Here is a 17,954-nt window from a genome sequence, read left to right on the forward strand (position 1 = left end):
ATATCCCCTTGCAGCAAATCTCATTTTATGACATTAGTCATATCCTTTAATTACGCCAGTGCCCTCAGTGCTAAATGAGCAATTACTTCAGAACGTTGTTGCTTTTAGCAGGATTGCTGTGCCTGTTTGTCAAAAGTTCAGAGGCTTTTCATATTTTTTTTTATCATAATTCTCAGCGACTCCATCTTTGAATTTACTGTAATGCAACGGACCGCACAAACCCACTTTTTTCTTTACCGCCCCGTATCAGATTATATGAGATAATTGTGAGGAAGAAAATACCGTACCGCTGCTTTTTAAGACCCTCCCAAAAGCTCATAGAGAGGTAGTGCAGGGTGAGCAGAGAGATTACGGCTCAGTGACTTCAGATTTTTCCCTGCTGCTGCTGATTGCCAGTATTGTCTGGAAAGCATCCTGCGGGAAGCGTTCGACTCACGGATATTACACACAGACTTATTACCCTTGACAGAAGAAATGAGATGAAAAGAGAGAAATAATAGCGAAAGAGCTGCTACCTCGGGGTGGAATAACACACGGCCTGCAGGAAGGCGGGTTTTCCTCTGATTGGAGAACATTGTGTAATTCTAGTTGTGTCCTTGTTGTGCGTCAGTCACCCGTCACAAGTCCTTCGTCTGTGTGTGTGTTTGAGTGTATGGTCCATTGTGTGTTGGTGACTTGTATGTACTTGCGTGTGTGTTTTTTGCTTGACTTATTCTGTCTATAGCAGTCTGTCTTGCTATTTCCAAGCTGCCTTCAATGATAGTAAGCTGACCTCTGATTTCTCTATTTTGTTTAATTTCTTTTAGTATTAGCTAATTAATGTTAACTAAAACGTTTTGCATTGGCTTTAATTAGTTATGATGCAGGATGAGTAAAAAATAAATAAAATAAAAATAACAAATAATTACGGGACTAATCTGTGGTTAAAAAGTATATACAAAAGAGCAGCCCCACCATTAATAATCAAAGACAAGAAATGTAACCTGCTATAACTCAAATTCGGGTAACTTCAGTATTTTTCCTTGCAGAATGTGGGAGTTGCTGGTCTACCACTGCCTCATTTGGTTTGTTTGTGTTATTTTGTGACTTTGGTGTTTTAAAGGGTTAAAAACACCAAAGTCACACAATAACACAAGCAAACTAACCGACTGAGGCAGCGGTAGACCAGAGATGTTTTTGTCAAGGGAGTCTGGTGACTTTAACGTGAGCGATATAGTGACAGTTTCTGGTTAAACAGAAATTATCTTACTATTTAAAAAAGGTCTATCTCTGTATGGATCCTTTCCATAATGTTGTCAGACACTTAGAATAAGTCTGAGCCTGTCAGTGGCAAAAACAAGTATTTGAGTGGACATACTTTTATAATGTTTTATAAACTGCAGCGTGCTCATTCCACACTGGACCAATTTTAAAAAAACATGGGGAAAAGGGTCCAGGTTGAAAAATACAGAAGTTACCCTTTAATGAAGGATATAACCATATCTATAGCTAAATCTATTAGTGATTTCATAATCTGTTTAAAGTTTTGTGAAATTAAAGGTTTGTAAAATGTACTTGAGAAACTTGAAACTTGTAATGTCCATCTATGAGTGCTTTTCCATCCACCTGTTTTTGTGCATATTTTCATTTGCACATTAAAACCTGAAGTGAAAAAAATGGAAATAAAAAAATAAAAAGTTTAAATATTTAAAGTTGTTACACTTGGCTGAGGCGGAAAAGTTGGTGTACCAATAAAAGCAAAATGCGACAAGGTGCAGGAGACTTAATAAATAAATCATGACATACATGAAACATGTCACTTTAAAACTCAGTGAAGCTTTGGCTCCTCTGAAGAGATGAAAAAATGCACAGACGAAAACATCAGATCTATGTGGAGCGACAGGGAGACTAAAATGTCGTCTCATTGCGCCATCTTATTTTGCATTTGTTTAAAGGTAACCAATACGTATATATATAATATTCACTCTACTTTATAGTATGTTTGGTATCCATCAACTCCTGAGGAAAATATCTGGCTCTTTAGCTGTAAGCGCTTCACTATGTTTACCAGCTATTAGCTAACTGTATCTGTTGGTCATGGGCAGCTAGTACAGTTTAGGTGTGGAGAGACTGAACCAAAACATAAAATTTGCGAGGTGTAAAATGTGCAGAGTTCAGTGATAACTGTGGGTTCCACCCCATAAGAGACCCCTTTCACATCATGTAGGCTAGTCATTTTGTCCATTGCTAGTACAAAAACATTTATTAGTGCAGCTCTTAGAATCAATTAACAAGTTAAATAGATTTTTTAAATTGTACTTAACTCGAAGAGAACAGCTCTCCAATAACAGTGCTGCCAAAAGAGGCTAGGCTTCATATAAAAGAGGATGGACTGTGAGCACATTTGTCTGTTCGTTTCTTGATTTCTTGGTGTCTAATGGACACCTGCTTCAAGGAGTGTCAATGATGAGGTGTGACTTCAATCAAGAAAATCTAATCTAATACAAGATTGTACGCACCATTCAATAAACACTAACACGGCAGAGGGCAGCAGGGTGACTAAATTATTAATTGGATTGTTTAAGCCTCCTGTGTCAGCAATCAGAACCTTAGTGAAGTGTCCTTGAACAAGATGTGAGACAGTGACTCCTAATCAGCTCCAAGAGACACTGTTGCGTGTCTGAGCCCGACCTCTGACCTCTGCTTTGAGGAGGGGTATCAATAAAGTTCCAGTACAGTATCACATTCATTTTTGCATTCATAATAATTCATTATTTAAAATAAGAGCAGAAGAGGTTTGATGTGCTTATACAGTGGGCTCTTCTTACTAATGATCTGAACACAAAAATAACCTATTGTCAGAATGTGTTTCCTTTTGGCAGTTTACTCATCCTTGTTTTAGACCATATCAGGAGGTGTGTGTTTCTTTCAGAGCGATACATAATGCAAACTCAGGAGCTTTTTCAGTCTTCTGTGTTAGGGACAGCAACAAGTCTTCAACAGACTGCATCCTGAATGTACTTCGTCCCCAGCGAAAGGAAATATCCTGTTTGGATTTAGCTAAACACATTGTTCTCCCTGCAGAGCACGTCCCACTTCAACTAGACATGAAGTGCCTGGGATTAAGACATTTTAATTACTAATAATTATCTGTGTGTGTGTGTGTGTGTGTGTGTGTGTGTGTGTGTGTGTGTGAGTGTGTGTGTGTGTATGTGTGCACACACTTCGGTGTTGTGTGCAACATGGCTTGCTATCAACTAGTTTGCAGCTACTGACTATATTAGCATTTGTGTGTGCACGTGTATGTGGTTCATCCAGTGTTCACATGCCTTCTCCCTCTGCCAGTTTCCTAATTTAAACATTTGCATGTGCACATGTATTTTTTCTCACAAGACTCGTTTATGCCCCTGTGGCTGGCACAGGACTAACCCATTAAAGACTTGTGGCTACCTCAGACCATATTGTGGTCACCTGAGAACCCAAACTGAGACCGTACCTCTGGAGATTTACAGTCTATTCAGGCATAACAACACTCCTTCATAAAAAAACACAAGTTTCATATTCACACCTCTATTTCTACAACTCAGTATGAATCAAGCATTCACTTAGAGAAGGAAAGTCATTCTAACTCATCTTAACACACATCACTACTCTGTTTCCCACTTTCCATCTCGCTATGTCTCCCTCTATGTTCACTCGCTCGGTATACATATGGTGGCCATCTGGCCTGGCAGAACAGAGCCGGAGCCTAGAGTGGGGCAGCACTACTGTGATCCATGTACAGTAACAGCATGATTAACCCTTTAGAACCATAATCGTGCACAAAAAGGAGTCTTGTGCATTCTGTGTTTGGATCATGCTGTCTGTATCTCTCTTACGTACTCACCTTTTTTCCTGCTTGTCTTTCATTTCATCCTATATCAAATACTACAGTTGAGTGAGCAAATAAATTTCATTCATACTGCTGTACAGCTTTAGTGTACCTGTTTGTACAGTATATTCATGATTTGCCAGATCAAAGCTCGACTGCTGTCATTGTGTCTAATCTGTCTGTGAAGCCCTAAGCCAGGTTTCTGCAGAGCTGCAGCGTGTTTAGGGAAGTGCATTTCTACTATGTCTCCCTCCAAAATAGTTTTAAGTGCAGGGTAGGAGCCACATCGAGGTCAGCGTCCCTGCCCCACTTCATAGTAAACCCTGAGACAAGTCAGAGCGGATCCAAACAACATCGCTACAGTCTGCCCTGACAGACAGGCCATGAGGAAAAAAATAGTGAAAATGAGGTGAAAAAAATTTGTAATGTTTGTTGATTCATATAGGCCTACAGCATTAGTGTCACCGTACCATGTACATACAGTCTGAACAAATTCCTTTCTTGACCATCTCATAACATTTACGCATTATGTACACATTGAACAATCTTCAGATAAAGCTAAAAACATGTTCCACTTAAAGCCAGATAAAACCAATTGTTAGACATTTTGGGAAGTATGCTGTATCCCGTCCTTGCCTGAAAGTTAGATGAGAAGTAAGATACCACTCTCATGTCTGTACTATAAATATGAAGCTATTGCTAGCAGCTAGTAAGCTTAGCTTAGCCCAAAGACATGAAACAGGGGAAACAGTTAGAAAAAAACAAAGTGTAAAAAACACAATATACAGTCGGTACACTGGCTGTTTGGGCCGAATCAGTGGATGGACTGCACAAATGGTTCAGAGGTCAAATTCACATGAATAATAAAAGGTGAAAATTTGCCTCACTCTCTGTCTGAACACACCTCTGCTACACTTTTTTCCACATTAAACTAACAAGATTAGTGAGCTTTGGTAGGCAGATTTACTTACTTTGGACAGAGATTGGCTGGCGGTTACCCCCTATTTCCAGTCTTTATGCTAAGCTAAACTAACAGGCCATTAGCTGTAGCTTCATATTTACTGTACAGACACGAGAATGGTATAAGCATCCTTCCCCAAACTATTCCTTTAAATATCTAGCCAAGATACTTAATGTGATAACCCAAATGCATTACTGCCAGTGAATGTGGAATATGTGTTTGACCATGCACTGGATCTCTTCTGTGCAGCTGCCTATCACAGAATATGACTAAGGTGCATGCAGTGACATCTTAATGGGATCTCCTGCACTCATTAGTTCTTCTCCAGTGAAGGTGTCGTGCCTAGAGCATCTTTCAGCATCCTCTCCTCTCCTCGACAGTGTAAGCCATATGGCAAACAGGGCTGGTCTACTTACAGAATGGCAGGTGCCCATTAAAATCTCTTGCCACTATGCATACTGAAACAATAACCAAATGTTCTATTGTTATAATTATGCCCAGTAAACTTAAACATCTTGTGCAGTTATAGCCTACTGTAGTTTGAAACCTGAGAACATTACATTTTCTGATTTCTGGTGCAGTGACAATGAGGAGGAAGACAGTGACAGGAGTTCTCATCACGCACACACACACATAGAGGGAGAGCAGCTACAGTCGGTGGCATATAAGAGCTCCATCATATCCTCCCTGAGGGTAGACAGTGCCTTGCATTAAGACGCAGAAAGCCAGTGAGTCACCTTGCCACAGTCCATCCTGAGAGCACTCAGCTCTTCACTCTCAGCTGGTCCTGTTAGTCCCCTGAACCAAGGTTAAGCACCTGGTTAAGCCGGTTTAAGAGCAAATATTAGGTCCTAGGTCTACTCATACAGCCCTGTATGATCCGACTGTGGCGGGAGCAACCTCCAAAACAAAATCAAATCAAACTGACAAATAAATAAAAACACACAGATGTTGATGACCTGGCCAGGGTTTAATTGAGAGAGGTGCCTTTAGCCACTTGTGAAAATTATGCCATCTACAGTGCAATATTCAGCAGAATCACACCTGGGGGCCTTTAGTCTGTGCACATCAAAAGAGGTAGGTTTTAAATCCGGTGGTCATGCTGCAAGTGGGCTATTTACTTTGGTATGTAATTGTTTGAGAAGAAAGTGGGAGTCAGGAAGGTGCCAGGGTTGCCCTCCTGCTGCTTTAAATGGTTTAAGATGGATTTCCTGGAGTTTGCACAACTGCTTGCCAAAGAGGGCCCACGGTGAGCAATAAAAGCAATAAAGGAGGTGTTTCAGAGTAATCCCTGCAGACAAGTTCCTGCAGAAACAGAGAGAACGTTTCTTTTCTTCATAATTGATCTTGTTGGCTTGTGTTTGGCTGAAAACTGCAGCTGTTTAGGATATCTGACACTGGCGCAGGAGATGGTGACGTCTCTTGCGCTTTGTTCCAGAGACGTGTAGGTTGACATTAGCTCTTGCCTGACCTGATGTAGATGAGATAGTGCCGCATTTGCCGCTCTGTAAGCAGCTGCTCTGTAGGTTTATGAGCTAAATAACTGTGACTTATTACCAAGAAATCTGTTTCCACACACTATTTTTGCCATACAGTTTTTACTGCTTGTAAGGTACAAGGTACAAGGTTGTTTATTAGTCATTATACAGCACAAGGCTGCATAATGAAACAAAATGTGTAGTTTCTTCATTCTAAACATACAACATATATTCGGTAACATATAAAATAAATTATAAAACGGGTAGGTCAAATCAAGCAATCTGATTGGTTCATAGTAGTGATATAATGAGCGTACACAATGGTTTACCAAAGTTAATCTACTGATGCTGGACAGTTTTTTAGTGGCTGCACAACAAACGGCAACGTGTAAATACATATAAATAAATAGTTATAATAATTCTAACCTTTGATGTATGTTGCTTAGCAACCGTCATGCGCTATGTAGCCTTACGGCAGCCTGGTGGGACTGCTTTTTGTATTCATAAAGAAATGTCTGTTGATGAAATAAAGTTAAATTGTAGTGCATCTGTTAGCCTACTTTCTTTTTGCCATACTTGGTAACCGTTTTATAAAAGCAATAGCTCACTTCAGGCCGTGATATTCGGCTATTATATCACAGTTAAGGGGGTTGCCCTTAACTGTGATATAATAAGCGTACACAATAAACAGTCTGACATTTAGGAAACAGAGTCCATCTTGACTGTTTTTGAGCACCAAGCATCACTGATGTAAAACAAAGAGTCCACCTCCTCTCATCCTGTTCCTGAGTCTTGCGCTGACAGCTCCGAACATGGACAACCTGCCGAGTGCTTGATCCAGGATGTCGATGGGGCAGGTCTCTGTAACGATGTGCGCACAACAGTCTCTGAATTCTGTTGCTTGGTCAATATGAGTCCCATTTTGTCCAGCTCGGCTCTTTAGGAGCAGAATTAAGTCCAAGCTGGGCCAGCATGGCTCCTCTCCTGGCTCTCTATCCTCTCTTCTGAGCAATCAACAAACCCGCCGTGGTGCCTGCTCTTTAATCCAAAAATCCTGTCTTCATCTTCCAATGACTATACTTATGTCAGAGGTAACGCATGTTTGGGCAATAAAGCCAGAAAAAACAGATTAAAAAAAAAAGTGTAGCGAAGTTTGATGCTTCTACAAGCGGTGCCTGTTGCCATACCTGAGGTATTGTATAATGCATGGTGAATAGCAAACACAAAAGTGGAGTATCATCAGAGGCATGCCTTTTAAAATCAGCACATTTCAAGATTTAGTTGCTGTATATTCAAAGGAAATATTTGAGATATTGATAGTAACTTCTTTTTCTTTATCGTTGGACTACTGGACTATAGTGGGGGGCTAAAAATTATGTTTCACCTTTTTTTTTTTTTTTTAAAGTAAGGTCCTCTCCAGCATGATCATTATTTACTTTGAATCCTTCTCTTGGAATTGCCCACAACAGCTTAAAGTAAAATAACACTACTGAATTGGTACAATTACAAGTACTCCAATTTAAACCTCCACTGACTTTCCACGGTCTATTTACAGGGCTTGGGTAGTACTACTGCATATGTGTGAAAAGTTGTTAAAAGCCAATCAATTGCCTCATGTGATGTCACTTGAGTCAGCATCGGTTTGTTCTACAACTTTGAAAAAGAAAAAAAAATCTGCAGAAAGAAGTGAGCTAACCAGACCTCCGTAGCTCGCTGCTCATCTCTGCTTGAGGCTAGCAGTTGGAGGCTACATTAGCTGCTACTAGCATTACACACCCAAATCTCCCACAGAACTGTTGAGTGTCTAGTTGCATTGTGGGTAATGTAGGTACCAAGTTTTTACACAGAAGAAGAAAAAGAAGACAGGCTATCTGGTTCTGCTACATCGGCTTTGATCTACTCTTTTCTTTGCTGCCCAACTTCAGGGGCGCCCCCAGAAAATATTCCCAGGGGTGGCCAGATGGGGCCACTGAAAATCCTGGGGTGGCACACTAAACCAAAAGCCATAACTGAATTTCAGGAATTCTATTATGCAGTATATAGACTAGTTGAATACTACATAAAAATATGAGTTAAGGAATCACAGACTGAATTACTTTGGTTTCTTATTTTACAGTTAAAATTGTCTAATGTCCGTAGACTAAAACCAGTTCAGTTAACATTCCATGAAAATCCTGTTTGATGTGTTATCTCTATATGTTAGGCAATTAATTGTTCTTTAAATAGGCATGTTTCCTTAAAAAGACAAATACAGCTTTTATTTGTAGGAGTGCACTGATGGGGAGGAACAAAATATTTACTGGGAACAAGTCAACTCAAGATTACAGACAAATATTTTTCTTTACATTCAAATTGAAATATACGATATGTGTCTGTATAGAGTTGTGTAATTATTTGTTAACATACTAAGTTAGGTGTTATTCTTGTTACAAACAACTAGGATAGTTAATCTTGAAATATCCCACTATTTAACCACCAATTTGACCAGTGTCATATTTCTGTATAAAAATGGGGGGAGCACCAACCATTTCAAAACATAAATACCAGTAAAACTACAATACTCTCTCTTGCTTCTATGTTTTTTTAACATGTCAACAAACAGCATGGCTCCGCAAAACACTTAACATGAGAGAGCGAGCGAGAGAGAGAGAGAGAGAGAGAGAGAGGAGTGCATTGACACAAGTACCACTGTCACAAACCTAAATTAAGAATGCAATATTTAAGCAGACACAACCGAACCAAGCTCAGAACAAATGAGCCTACAGGGCCATAAGCAAAGAGCAGTAAGCTCAACACCAATGAAGTCAACAATGACACTCAGACAACGTTTTAGGGATCCAGAGCCTTTCTATAGCTGCTTTCCACTGAGATCCTGCAATCAAAATTGAAAAAATGTCAGCCAATATATATCCCATTCCCAGCTTCTTGTCGGGCTGAACAACTCTTAACTTTGATATAAGTTAATAAGCGTATACCACGGCCTGTCATGAGCTATTGCTTAAATATATATCCCATTCCCAGTGTTGTAGCCCTACTGGTTTTCAAACTAACTGGTTGCCATACTCTTGCACGTGTTGTGTGCAGCAGCTGCGGACTGACTCCATCCCCAGATTCGTCACACATTCACAAACATATTCCTGGCGAGTTTCAAGTCGCATCTTTAATCTACTGCGGCGATCATGATTGTATAAGTGAGCACTACATTAGAGCCACACACGAAAAAAGAAATGAAACAAAATACTTTTTACAAAATCGCATCAAGCTGGATTTGAACTCACCTGAGCAATAAGTAACATCTAATCCCAGCTCTTCATGTTACCTGTGAGCTGACCGAGCAATCACAGATGACTGTCTTCCAGTCACATATTGATTAAGCACGTCATCATCCAGGTAACACTTTGTTTGGGCTGATCTAAAACAACTGGTTACCTTGAGTGATCTTAAAAATACCACAACATGTTTATCAAGGTATTTTTCTCAAGGCTTCGGCCATATTGACCCCCTAGACACTATGACACGGGAATACTTTTAAACAGTGACGACAATACTGTGAAAACATGAATTCATTGTCAACACCGAGCCACAGGAAGATCAGAAGTGCAAATATTCTGCCCAATAACACAGTAGGCCTAAGGCATGTTTTTGTAAAAAGGCTCCATATCTTTCATACAGCGGTGCGAGCCAGCAAACTGACCTAATATTCCCGAATAATAAGGCAGTATGAAAGTGGCTATATGACAACAACATCATAACAACAACCGTAATCCGTAGCCTAGTCTCAACCGATCCAGCACAACAATTTGCCCATGCAGGGACCAGCAGCAGAGTCAGGATGATAAAAGAAGTTTTCACTCACCAGAGCTAAGGTCTCACATGAGGCGAGAGGCGGCCATGCAGTTTTTCCTCTGGGCAAACTTCTGGGTGGCCCTGCAGTGTTTGTTGTGCTGCTCACTGGAGCGCCTGTTGGGCGCAGCCCAGTTTCACAGCATGTCCAGATGACTCCCGTTGTTCTCATGTTTTGCAATCCTCTCAGAAAGATGAAGGTGAAAACAGGCACAGGACGGTCTCCCTCGAAGCATACCGTTAACAGCCGGTCACACACGGCGCTGTCAGGGCTTCAGTGTTCGTACGCTTAGCTTGCTGTTAGCGATGGTGCTAACCTGTTGATATCTGTAGACTATTAGCTCTCACACACAGTACAATACACAAAACTGTGTAGCAGTGTGACACATTAATTAAATTACACTTTTCGTTCTTCTGCAGCTGGTCACTGCCTCCACAGAAAACACACACCGGTGTACTCCGCTCTGCTCTGCCTGTTAGTCCCGCCCCTTAACCAGTCACAGTTTTAGAAACGTGACAGGCATCTACGTGGACAAATTGGAGGCCTCTCCTAAAATAAACATCATAGTCTGTCACAGCTCAGGGTCAGAGGTTACCCTCTTAAAGTGACAGAGCCTAATATGAGAACACTTGTATGCTGCTATTCAGCTTTTAACTCAAACATATAGTATATAGCATTTTATGCCAGGGGGGGCCACTGGGGTGGCCACCTATTTTCTAAAGGTGGCCGTGGCCCCGCCCCCGGCCGTCCATCTTCAGTGACACCATGTTAAATTGGCAGAGTACTCTTTTAATATTTGGCTGGAATAATCATTTTCACTTAGCCACTATATATAAATCAGATTAGCTATGGGTAAAATGATGGCAAAGATAAGACAATGATACATCCTGTTTACTATTCTAGACCATTTTTACTTTTATTCTATGACACATTTTACCCCCCCCCCAAAAAAGATTTGACAACCCTCCCAAAAAGACAGAATATATGTCCCTCCCCTTTTCTGAACCCCTCTCCCCCCTAATTTTGAAATACTGTCTCATTGAATCATCCTATATGCAACCGTCTACTTCCACAAGATGAATGAAGGATGTCACCTTCGCCGCAGACAGCATGTGCATTACATTAGCAGCATATCATGAGAGAGGAGCCATTGAAGCCTAAGCTTTTTTCAGTGATTGAAGGGTTAAGTAGAGAGTCAGTGCTTTCAGCCATTTCATAAGTTGACACCCTGTAAATAGTAAGAAGGGTGCAGCATGAAGCTGCAGAGGAAAAAGAAACTCAGCAAAGCAAAATGGAGAGCAGTCTGCGTCGTCACCCTCAGAGCGAGGCAGACTAACTAACACACAGAGGTGTGACAAATGAAAACACATTTGAAATATTACACATTTATTACCTTTGGGAGAGGTCTATGACAGGTGCAACTAAGAGGCATAATTACTACTTTGTATGAGCTCGATTGATGTGTCATTCAGATTCTCACTCTTAAAACAAATAATTACACTTTAATATGAGAAATATATAACGTGAAATAATAAGATGTCACTGATATCTACGTTTTTTTAAATTTGCCTTTTTGTCATGTAAAGAGTAATTACTTTTCAGACTTGTCTTGTGCTCTACCATGACATTGATGCGATGCCGCTCTCCGTTTCTCTCTCTGTCTCTCAGGTGTGCTCTGCCTACCTGAGGGTCTCACTCTTCACAGGGACCAGCAGCAGCAGCAGCGAGCGGGGAAGAGCGGAGAGGGAAACTCCTACAGTCAGCCTGAGCTGCGTTCCATTGAACAGTGTTTACTGGCTACAAGAGTGGGCAGCATCTCTGAACTAAGTGAGTTGTGTGTGTGTGTGTGTGTGTGTGTGTGTGTGTGTGTGTGTGTGTGTGTGTGTGCAAAGCCCTGACCTCAAACTAATCCTTGGGGATGAATTGGAGCAACGTCTTCTAGTCAGGCCTTATCACCCAAAACCAGTACTCAACCTCACTAATAGGCCTTTTTTACAGCAGACACTTGTCATAGTTGGAAAAGCACAGGTGTTGCTAATAACATTAACGATGGCTCTGTTCTAGTCAAGTGTCCCAGTAAGTCAGGACAGTGTGACAGTGACCCAGTATGCACAATACCAGGACCAAAGTCAAACAGCAAAATGGAATTCAGCCATCGTTAATTGTATTACTCACACCTTTGCTTTTCCTTCTGTGTCAAGTCAAAATATCTTCTGTGAAAACAGTCTAAACTGTACAACAAAGCCTTACACTCAGATTCCAAATCTAGTAAAAAGCCTTCCCAGAAGAGTGGAGGCTTTTAAAGCAGCACGTTAATGCACATGGTTTTGAATTGAGATGTTCAAAAGTCACATATGAGTATATTGTTTGGGTGTCCCCATACTTTATGTGAGTATCCACTTACTTTTGGCTACTTAGCGTATGTGTGTGAGGCAGGATGCTGCTGAGAAAGAGCACTTAAGTTCAGGGGAATCTACCCATGAGAAATACATTTTAAAAACTGTGTATGTATTTGATAAATTTGGCTAAGCTAGAAGCTTTTTTTAGCTTAAAATTGCAGACACCTGCTATTTTGGGCTGATATTCAAGAGTTTTAAATGTGACTTTTTTTCACGCCAAAAGAATACTCCTTGTTCTGTACTTGGTGTTTCCCCCAGAATTTTGTTCTTGGACTGAAAATCTTTTGAAGCAGTATTTAAACCATCTGATGCAGTGACCCATCCCACGTACTCACTGGCAGAGAGTGCTTTTTAGCCATTCTAGCGACTAGGGAGTTTAGGGATGCCAGTGTCGTTATGTCGTTACGTTATCTGTTGGCCTGTCTGTTGGCCTGTCAGTCCCCCTCTTTAGTTCAGACTTAAAATATCTTAACAGCTATGGGATGGATTGGCATGAAATGTTTTTTACAGGCAGTCATGGTCCCCAGATGATTAACCTTAATGACTTTGGTGATTCTCTGTTTTCGTCTGGCCTGTAAAGTCACTTTTCACTTATTGGATGGACAAATGGATTTGGTGTGGACATTCATCTGTGCCCACAGGATAATTCTAATGAATCAGTTCATCCCCTAACCTTTTGTTTTAGGGCCATCACCAGATCAAAGTGTGTACTTTCACTTAAAATGTCTCAACATCTATTAGATCTATTGGGACAATACTTTGTACATTCTTCGTTCCCCAAGGATGGATCTCAATGACTTTGGTGATCCCCTGACAATTATTGGATGGTTTGAAATAAAATTTGGTATGATCATTTATCTCCCTCTCAGGATGAATGGGTGATCCCCTGCCTTTTAATCTAGTACCCCATCATCTAGCCCAAATTTCCATTTTTGATTTATAGCTAAATACCTGCAAAACGAAAGGCATTCTCATCAGCTGTGCTTTGTGCTAAGTACCATGGCATGTGAACATGCTTAACAAAGATAGTTAGCATACTGACCCTTACATTTAGGTCAGAGCACAGCCCAACAGAGGAGCAAGAATGGCTGTAGATGCTTAGTCTTGATAAGCCTTTAAAGAATTTACATTTTGATTGCAGGTTTTATTGAAGGTGTGCAGCTCTGGTCAACTAATTCTCCTACACATCTGAGTTGGATGACATTATTGGCTGATATGATAATGTGATGTTTAATAAGGAACAAATATTGTTCTGTAAATCGCTGTATCATAATCCTGCTGTGCATGTGTATGTGCCTATTTAAATGAATGTGAATCAGTGGGAGTTGTAATGTCAGAGAGAGAGCAATTCTAATGAACTACAGCCATTCATTAAAAAACGATTTTAGTTTGACAAGCACTCCAAAAGTTAATTGAATGGCTGTCCACTCACAATGTACTCATTATTCAAAGAATAATCGGCATCTGAATGATTTCTGAATACATTTATACAGCACAAAGTCATTTACATAGGCTTTAGGAGTTGTTTTTATATAATAATAATAGGTTTTCTGCATCATTTGAGAAATGACATACTGATTATGTTTTATTCTCTTGCCCTCACAAAAACTGTACACAACCACAGTTTGACAATGCCAAGTTCAGCAAAATGCCTTCATTAAAGTTTTCACCTTGTTTTCTGTTTTGGGGGAAACTTTCTTACAAAATTCCACAAGGACATAACAAATCTGCACTGGCAAGCTGTGTTGCAAACCACTGAGAACACAACTTCATGTTTTCCCATTTGAGATCATCAGATATAATCACAGAATCAAGATGCTCATTGGAAGTGATGAACGGTTTTGTTTCTTGGTTGCGAGCATCTCTGCAGCTCATTCCAGAAAACACTTCTGACAGAAAAATAACAAATGCAGTTGTATAGGCACAGATTATCTCCTAATGTGCATGACAATATTAAAAAAAAAACCTCAGGCCAAATAATGGGGAAAGGGCGTTAGGGTCTGTTTCTGTTGTCATGGCATCGGTATGTCAAGACAAGGCTGGAAAAATATTCTTTGTGTATCTAGTGTAAACATTTATCATCAGAATAAACACTGAGCCAATTCCCCTCACTGTATGTTTTCTCAGGACCGAGATGGGAGGGATGGGGTGTAGCGCTGAGGCAAATCGCCAATACTCTGTCCATGTTGTACTGATGAGGTCAAGCAAGGACTCATTCTGTTATGTTGACACTGCAAACACACTCTGAGACAACAGAGCAGCCGATGGATAATAGCAGAGCTTACTCCAGAGGTAATGTTATCAGCTCTGGAGAGGAATTCTGTAGGATTTGCAAAGAGAAACACACCTCATGCTGGAAAAAAAAAGAAGAATTGAGAAAAGCAGAATAGCCGGCAATGATTGCACTACCAGGCTGTCACGTTGTGTATTTGAAAGAAAGCAAGATGGGAGACAGAAAAAGAATAAAACGTGAAGGTTAGAAAGAAAGACAGATGAGAGTTAGATTTTTTAAACCACATTTCGTGGAATAAAACATCGCTGGCTGCTGCAGTGCTGTAGAGTGTTTTGCACTGGCATTTAGACTCAGTTTTAGAGGTTTGCCTCTGATTTACTTCTTTGTATTTTCTCATTTTCTCTCCCGCCAAAATGCCAAATTAGCATATTTGAAATGACAGGCCCGCAAGTACTGCAATTATTAGGACTCTTGGTGTGTCATCATCAGTCAGTCAAAAACCTGCTTCAAAATATGTTCCACACAGCGTTGCTTGTGTAATTCTGTATGTTACTGAATTCCACTGAATCTATTCTTAGAGGCGACAATGGGTGGAGCATACAAATTACACGTAGGCTTTCTCCATATATGTGTAAATCTATACAGCTGGAAAATACCACAACCAAAAACAAGGTCAATAGGCGGTGATGACCTCTCTGTGCAGGTCGGCACGACTGCTGGCCTCAAACCACACAACCGCCAGCACATCATGCACTGAACCTCCCTCTCCTGCTTTAAATGAATAGTTGGATATTTTATGGAAATATGCTTATCTTTCTTACGTAGAGTACTGTACATGCATTAGAGTGGTATCAATGTTCTCATCTAGCCTGACCAACCAGCAAACTGTTTAGATGTTGCTAAGAAATATCCCTCTGTGTATAACAAAAACAGACTGATCCAATCACCAATTTTGTGTATTTCATTGACAGTATCCCCCAACAGAGCAGATACCTATTGATCCTTGCTAGACCATAAGGAGCTAAATTAAATTAGTTCTGGTTTTACTCTTACTTTTAAAATTGTGTTTCTTATCTAACAGCTTTAACTAATGGACGCTTGCAGCTGGATTTTAGACTTGACTTCTTCATCATGTACATCATGGCCTTTTAACTTGTTCACAAATTGTATTACCTGCAACTATATTTAGCACTAAAATAATAATGCCAGTATTAAAAATTCATGTTTAGCTTTACATTCCCCGGTGGGTACTTTGTCATACAATATTAGTTATTAATGCTGATTAAAACAGAATCTATTCATTATTATTGGACATGGAGCACAAAACACATTATACCACAGCAAGGAAAAAGCTTTTGGCGCTGGTCTTAGGAGTTCCAGAAATCATGATCTTTCTTTCTCTTTTTGTCTCTTCTGATGCTTCTTTTGCTTTATTCTCGGGTTCAGTGGGATAGAATTTTCCTGTAAATGTTTCAGCAGAGAACAGAAGATGCTGCTAATTGCCATCAGCACTCTCAGTGATTCATGTCAAAGATAATTTTGTTGTGGCAGCAGTAACAGTATATAGATGGGTTTTGTAAAAATCAGCACTGAAGATAGTGCTTACTTTTAATACCACATAATGGCCATATATCGGATGAAAGTAGCAAAATCTTATGGGAAATGGAACAATTTAACGGTTTTAGTGCCATCTTAGTGTTTTGCTCTGTGAGGGGGATTTTGATTGAGAGGCTCAAACTCGAACAAATTCAGCTGGTGGATTCATGGTAGCCTTTTGTTAACAGTATGCAGTGAAGTCCATGGAATTAACATAATAACGATGGACATCTCATCTCCCATCCTCAGCTACTCAGAATACATACTTCCTCCTCTAATAAAGACTCTACAGACCACTGACAGCAAGATAGTCGTCACATCATGTTACTTTGTTTGCAAACTAACCCGTCCTGATTCTTGAGCGAGGGGGAATAACAAACACTGTGTTCTTATTCCTATCACAGATTGTAATGTATGATTTCTCAGTCCTTGTAAAGTCATTCTTCAAGTTAAAGTAGAGATGGGTAATGATGAGGAAAGACCTTCTAAGTCAGAGATTCACTCATGGCATGACACTGAAAAGAATAATCAAAAATGTTTTATATTCAAAGAGAGCATGAGTTTATTTTTTTCCTTTCTTTTCTCCTCTTTCTCAGTGAGTCCTTCCACAATATCTACACTAGATTTAGATGAAACAGCTCTTTAAAGATTGTGTTTGTGCCCTCCATGTTATCAGACACGCGTGGCAGTTGGTGGCTAATAGCTCTGGCTCTTTTAAAATTGACAAAACTAATAGCAGGAAGAATAGCTTTAGATTCTTGTTGAGTCAGGATGGCTACAGGCGATCGTTAAATGTAATCACGGCTGCATAGCAGCAAATAATTGAAAAACAGAAACTGTGATGATGGCAGCAGCTAGGAACCATTCATCAATACCCAAAGGAAAGCTGGGTAATGTGTATTTATTTACCATATAAAGGCTTGAATATAATTATTACATCAGAAAGAGTTAATATAGTCTACTTTCTCTCTCTCGCCCTTAAACATTAAACAGTCATCTGAAGTAATGAGCAGGTTGTTATGTCAGAGCTGCCTCGCCGGTTACTGATCTTAAAGGTGCCAACTCATGTAAAATCTCTCGTAAATCAATGCAAGACCATTATACTCTGGCAACGGGCATATTTGTGTGATTTTGCTTTTCTAAGGGGATTTTTAAAGCATTGAAAACAAAGAGCGCATTGCTCCACCACTAAAAGGTAATCACTTGAGGAGCAGGATCTACTGTGTGTGTCCTCCACCTTCTTGTTAGCATAAAGAATTTCCCAGAATGAGGTATTGATTATTGGCTTGAATCTTATAATGAAAAGGCTGTTGATGTTTTAGCTTATTAAACTGCTATACTTCAGTCCATCCTTCCTCTTTTTTGGACAAAACAGAAAATCCAGATGTATTGTCACCAAAAACAATAAGTTAATCCTTTTTCATCAGTTATTTCTGCGTACATCTGCTGAAGGAGCGGCAGTAATCTCCCTTTACGTGTTAAGCTGCTGCTTCAGTTGCACTCTCTCAGTGTTAGAAATAATCTTCCTCCTCAGCCCTACCAGCCTCCTCTGCTAGCGTAGGAAATGTCACAGTCCAGCATAAATAAAACATG

The 17,954-nt window shown here is 40.1% G+C and overlaps 1 protein-coding gene across 1 annotated transcript in view; it reads left to right on the forward strand.

The window, feature by feature from the left end:
• The window catches only part of btbd11b (BTB (POZ) domain containing 11b), an 81,023-nt gene that overhangs the window by 43,800 nt on the left and 19,269 nt on the right, over positions 1-17,954 (forward strand). The window contains exon 2 of the mRNA XM_038706384.1: positions 11,802-11,960. Within this exon, the coding sequence (XP_038562312.1) occupies positions 11,802-11,960 (159 nt within the window). The remainder of the gene's footprint in view (positions 1-11,801; positions 11,961-17,954) is intronic.

Source organism: Micropterus salmoides, unplaced genomic scaffold, assembly GCF_014851395.1.
Source record: "Micropterus salmoides isolate LMB-PRFRI ecotype aquatic unplaced genomic scaffold, ASM1485139v1 Ms_hic_scaffold_8, whole genome shotgun sequence".
Classification (NCBI taxonomy): domain Eukaryota; kingdom Metazoa; phylum Chordata; class Actinopteri; order Centrarchiformes; family Centrarchidae; genus Micropterus; species Micropterus salmoides.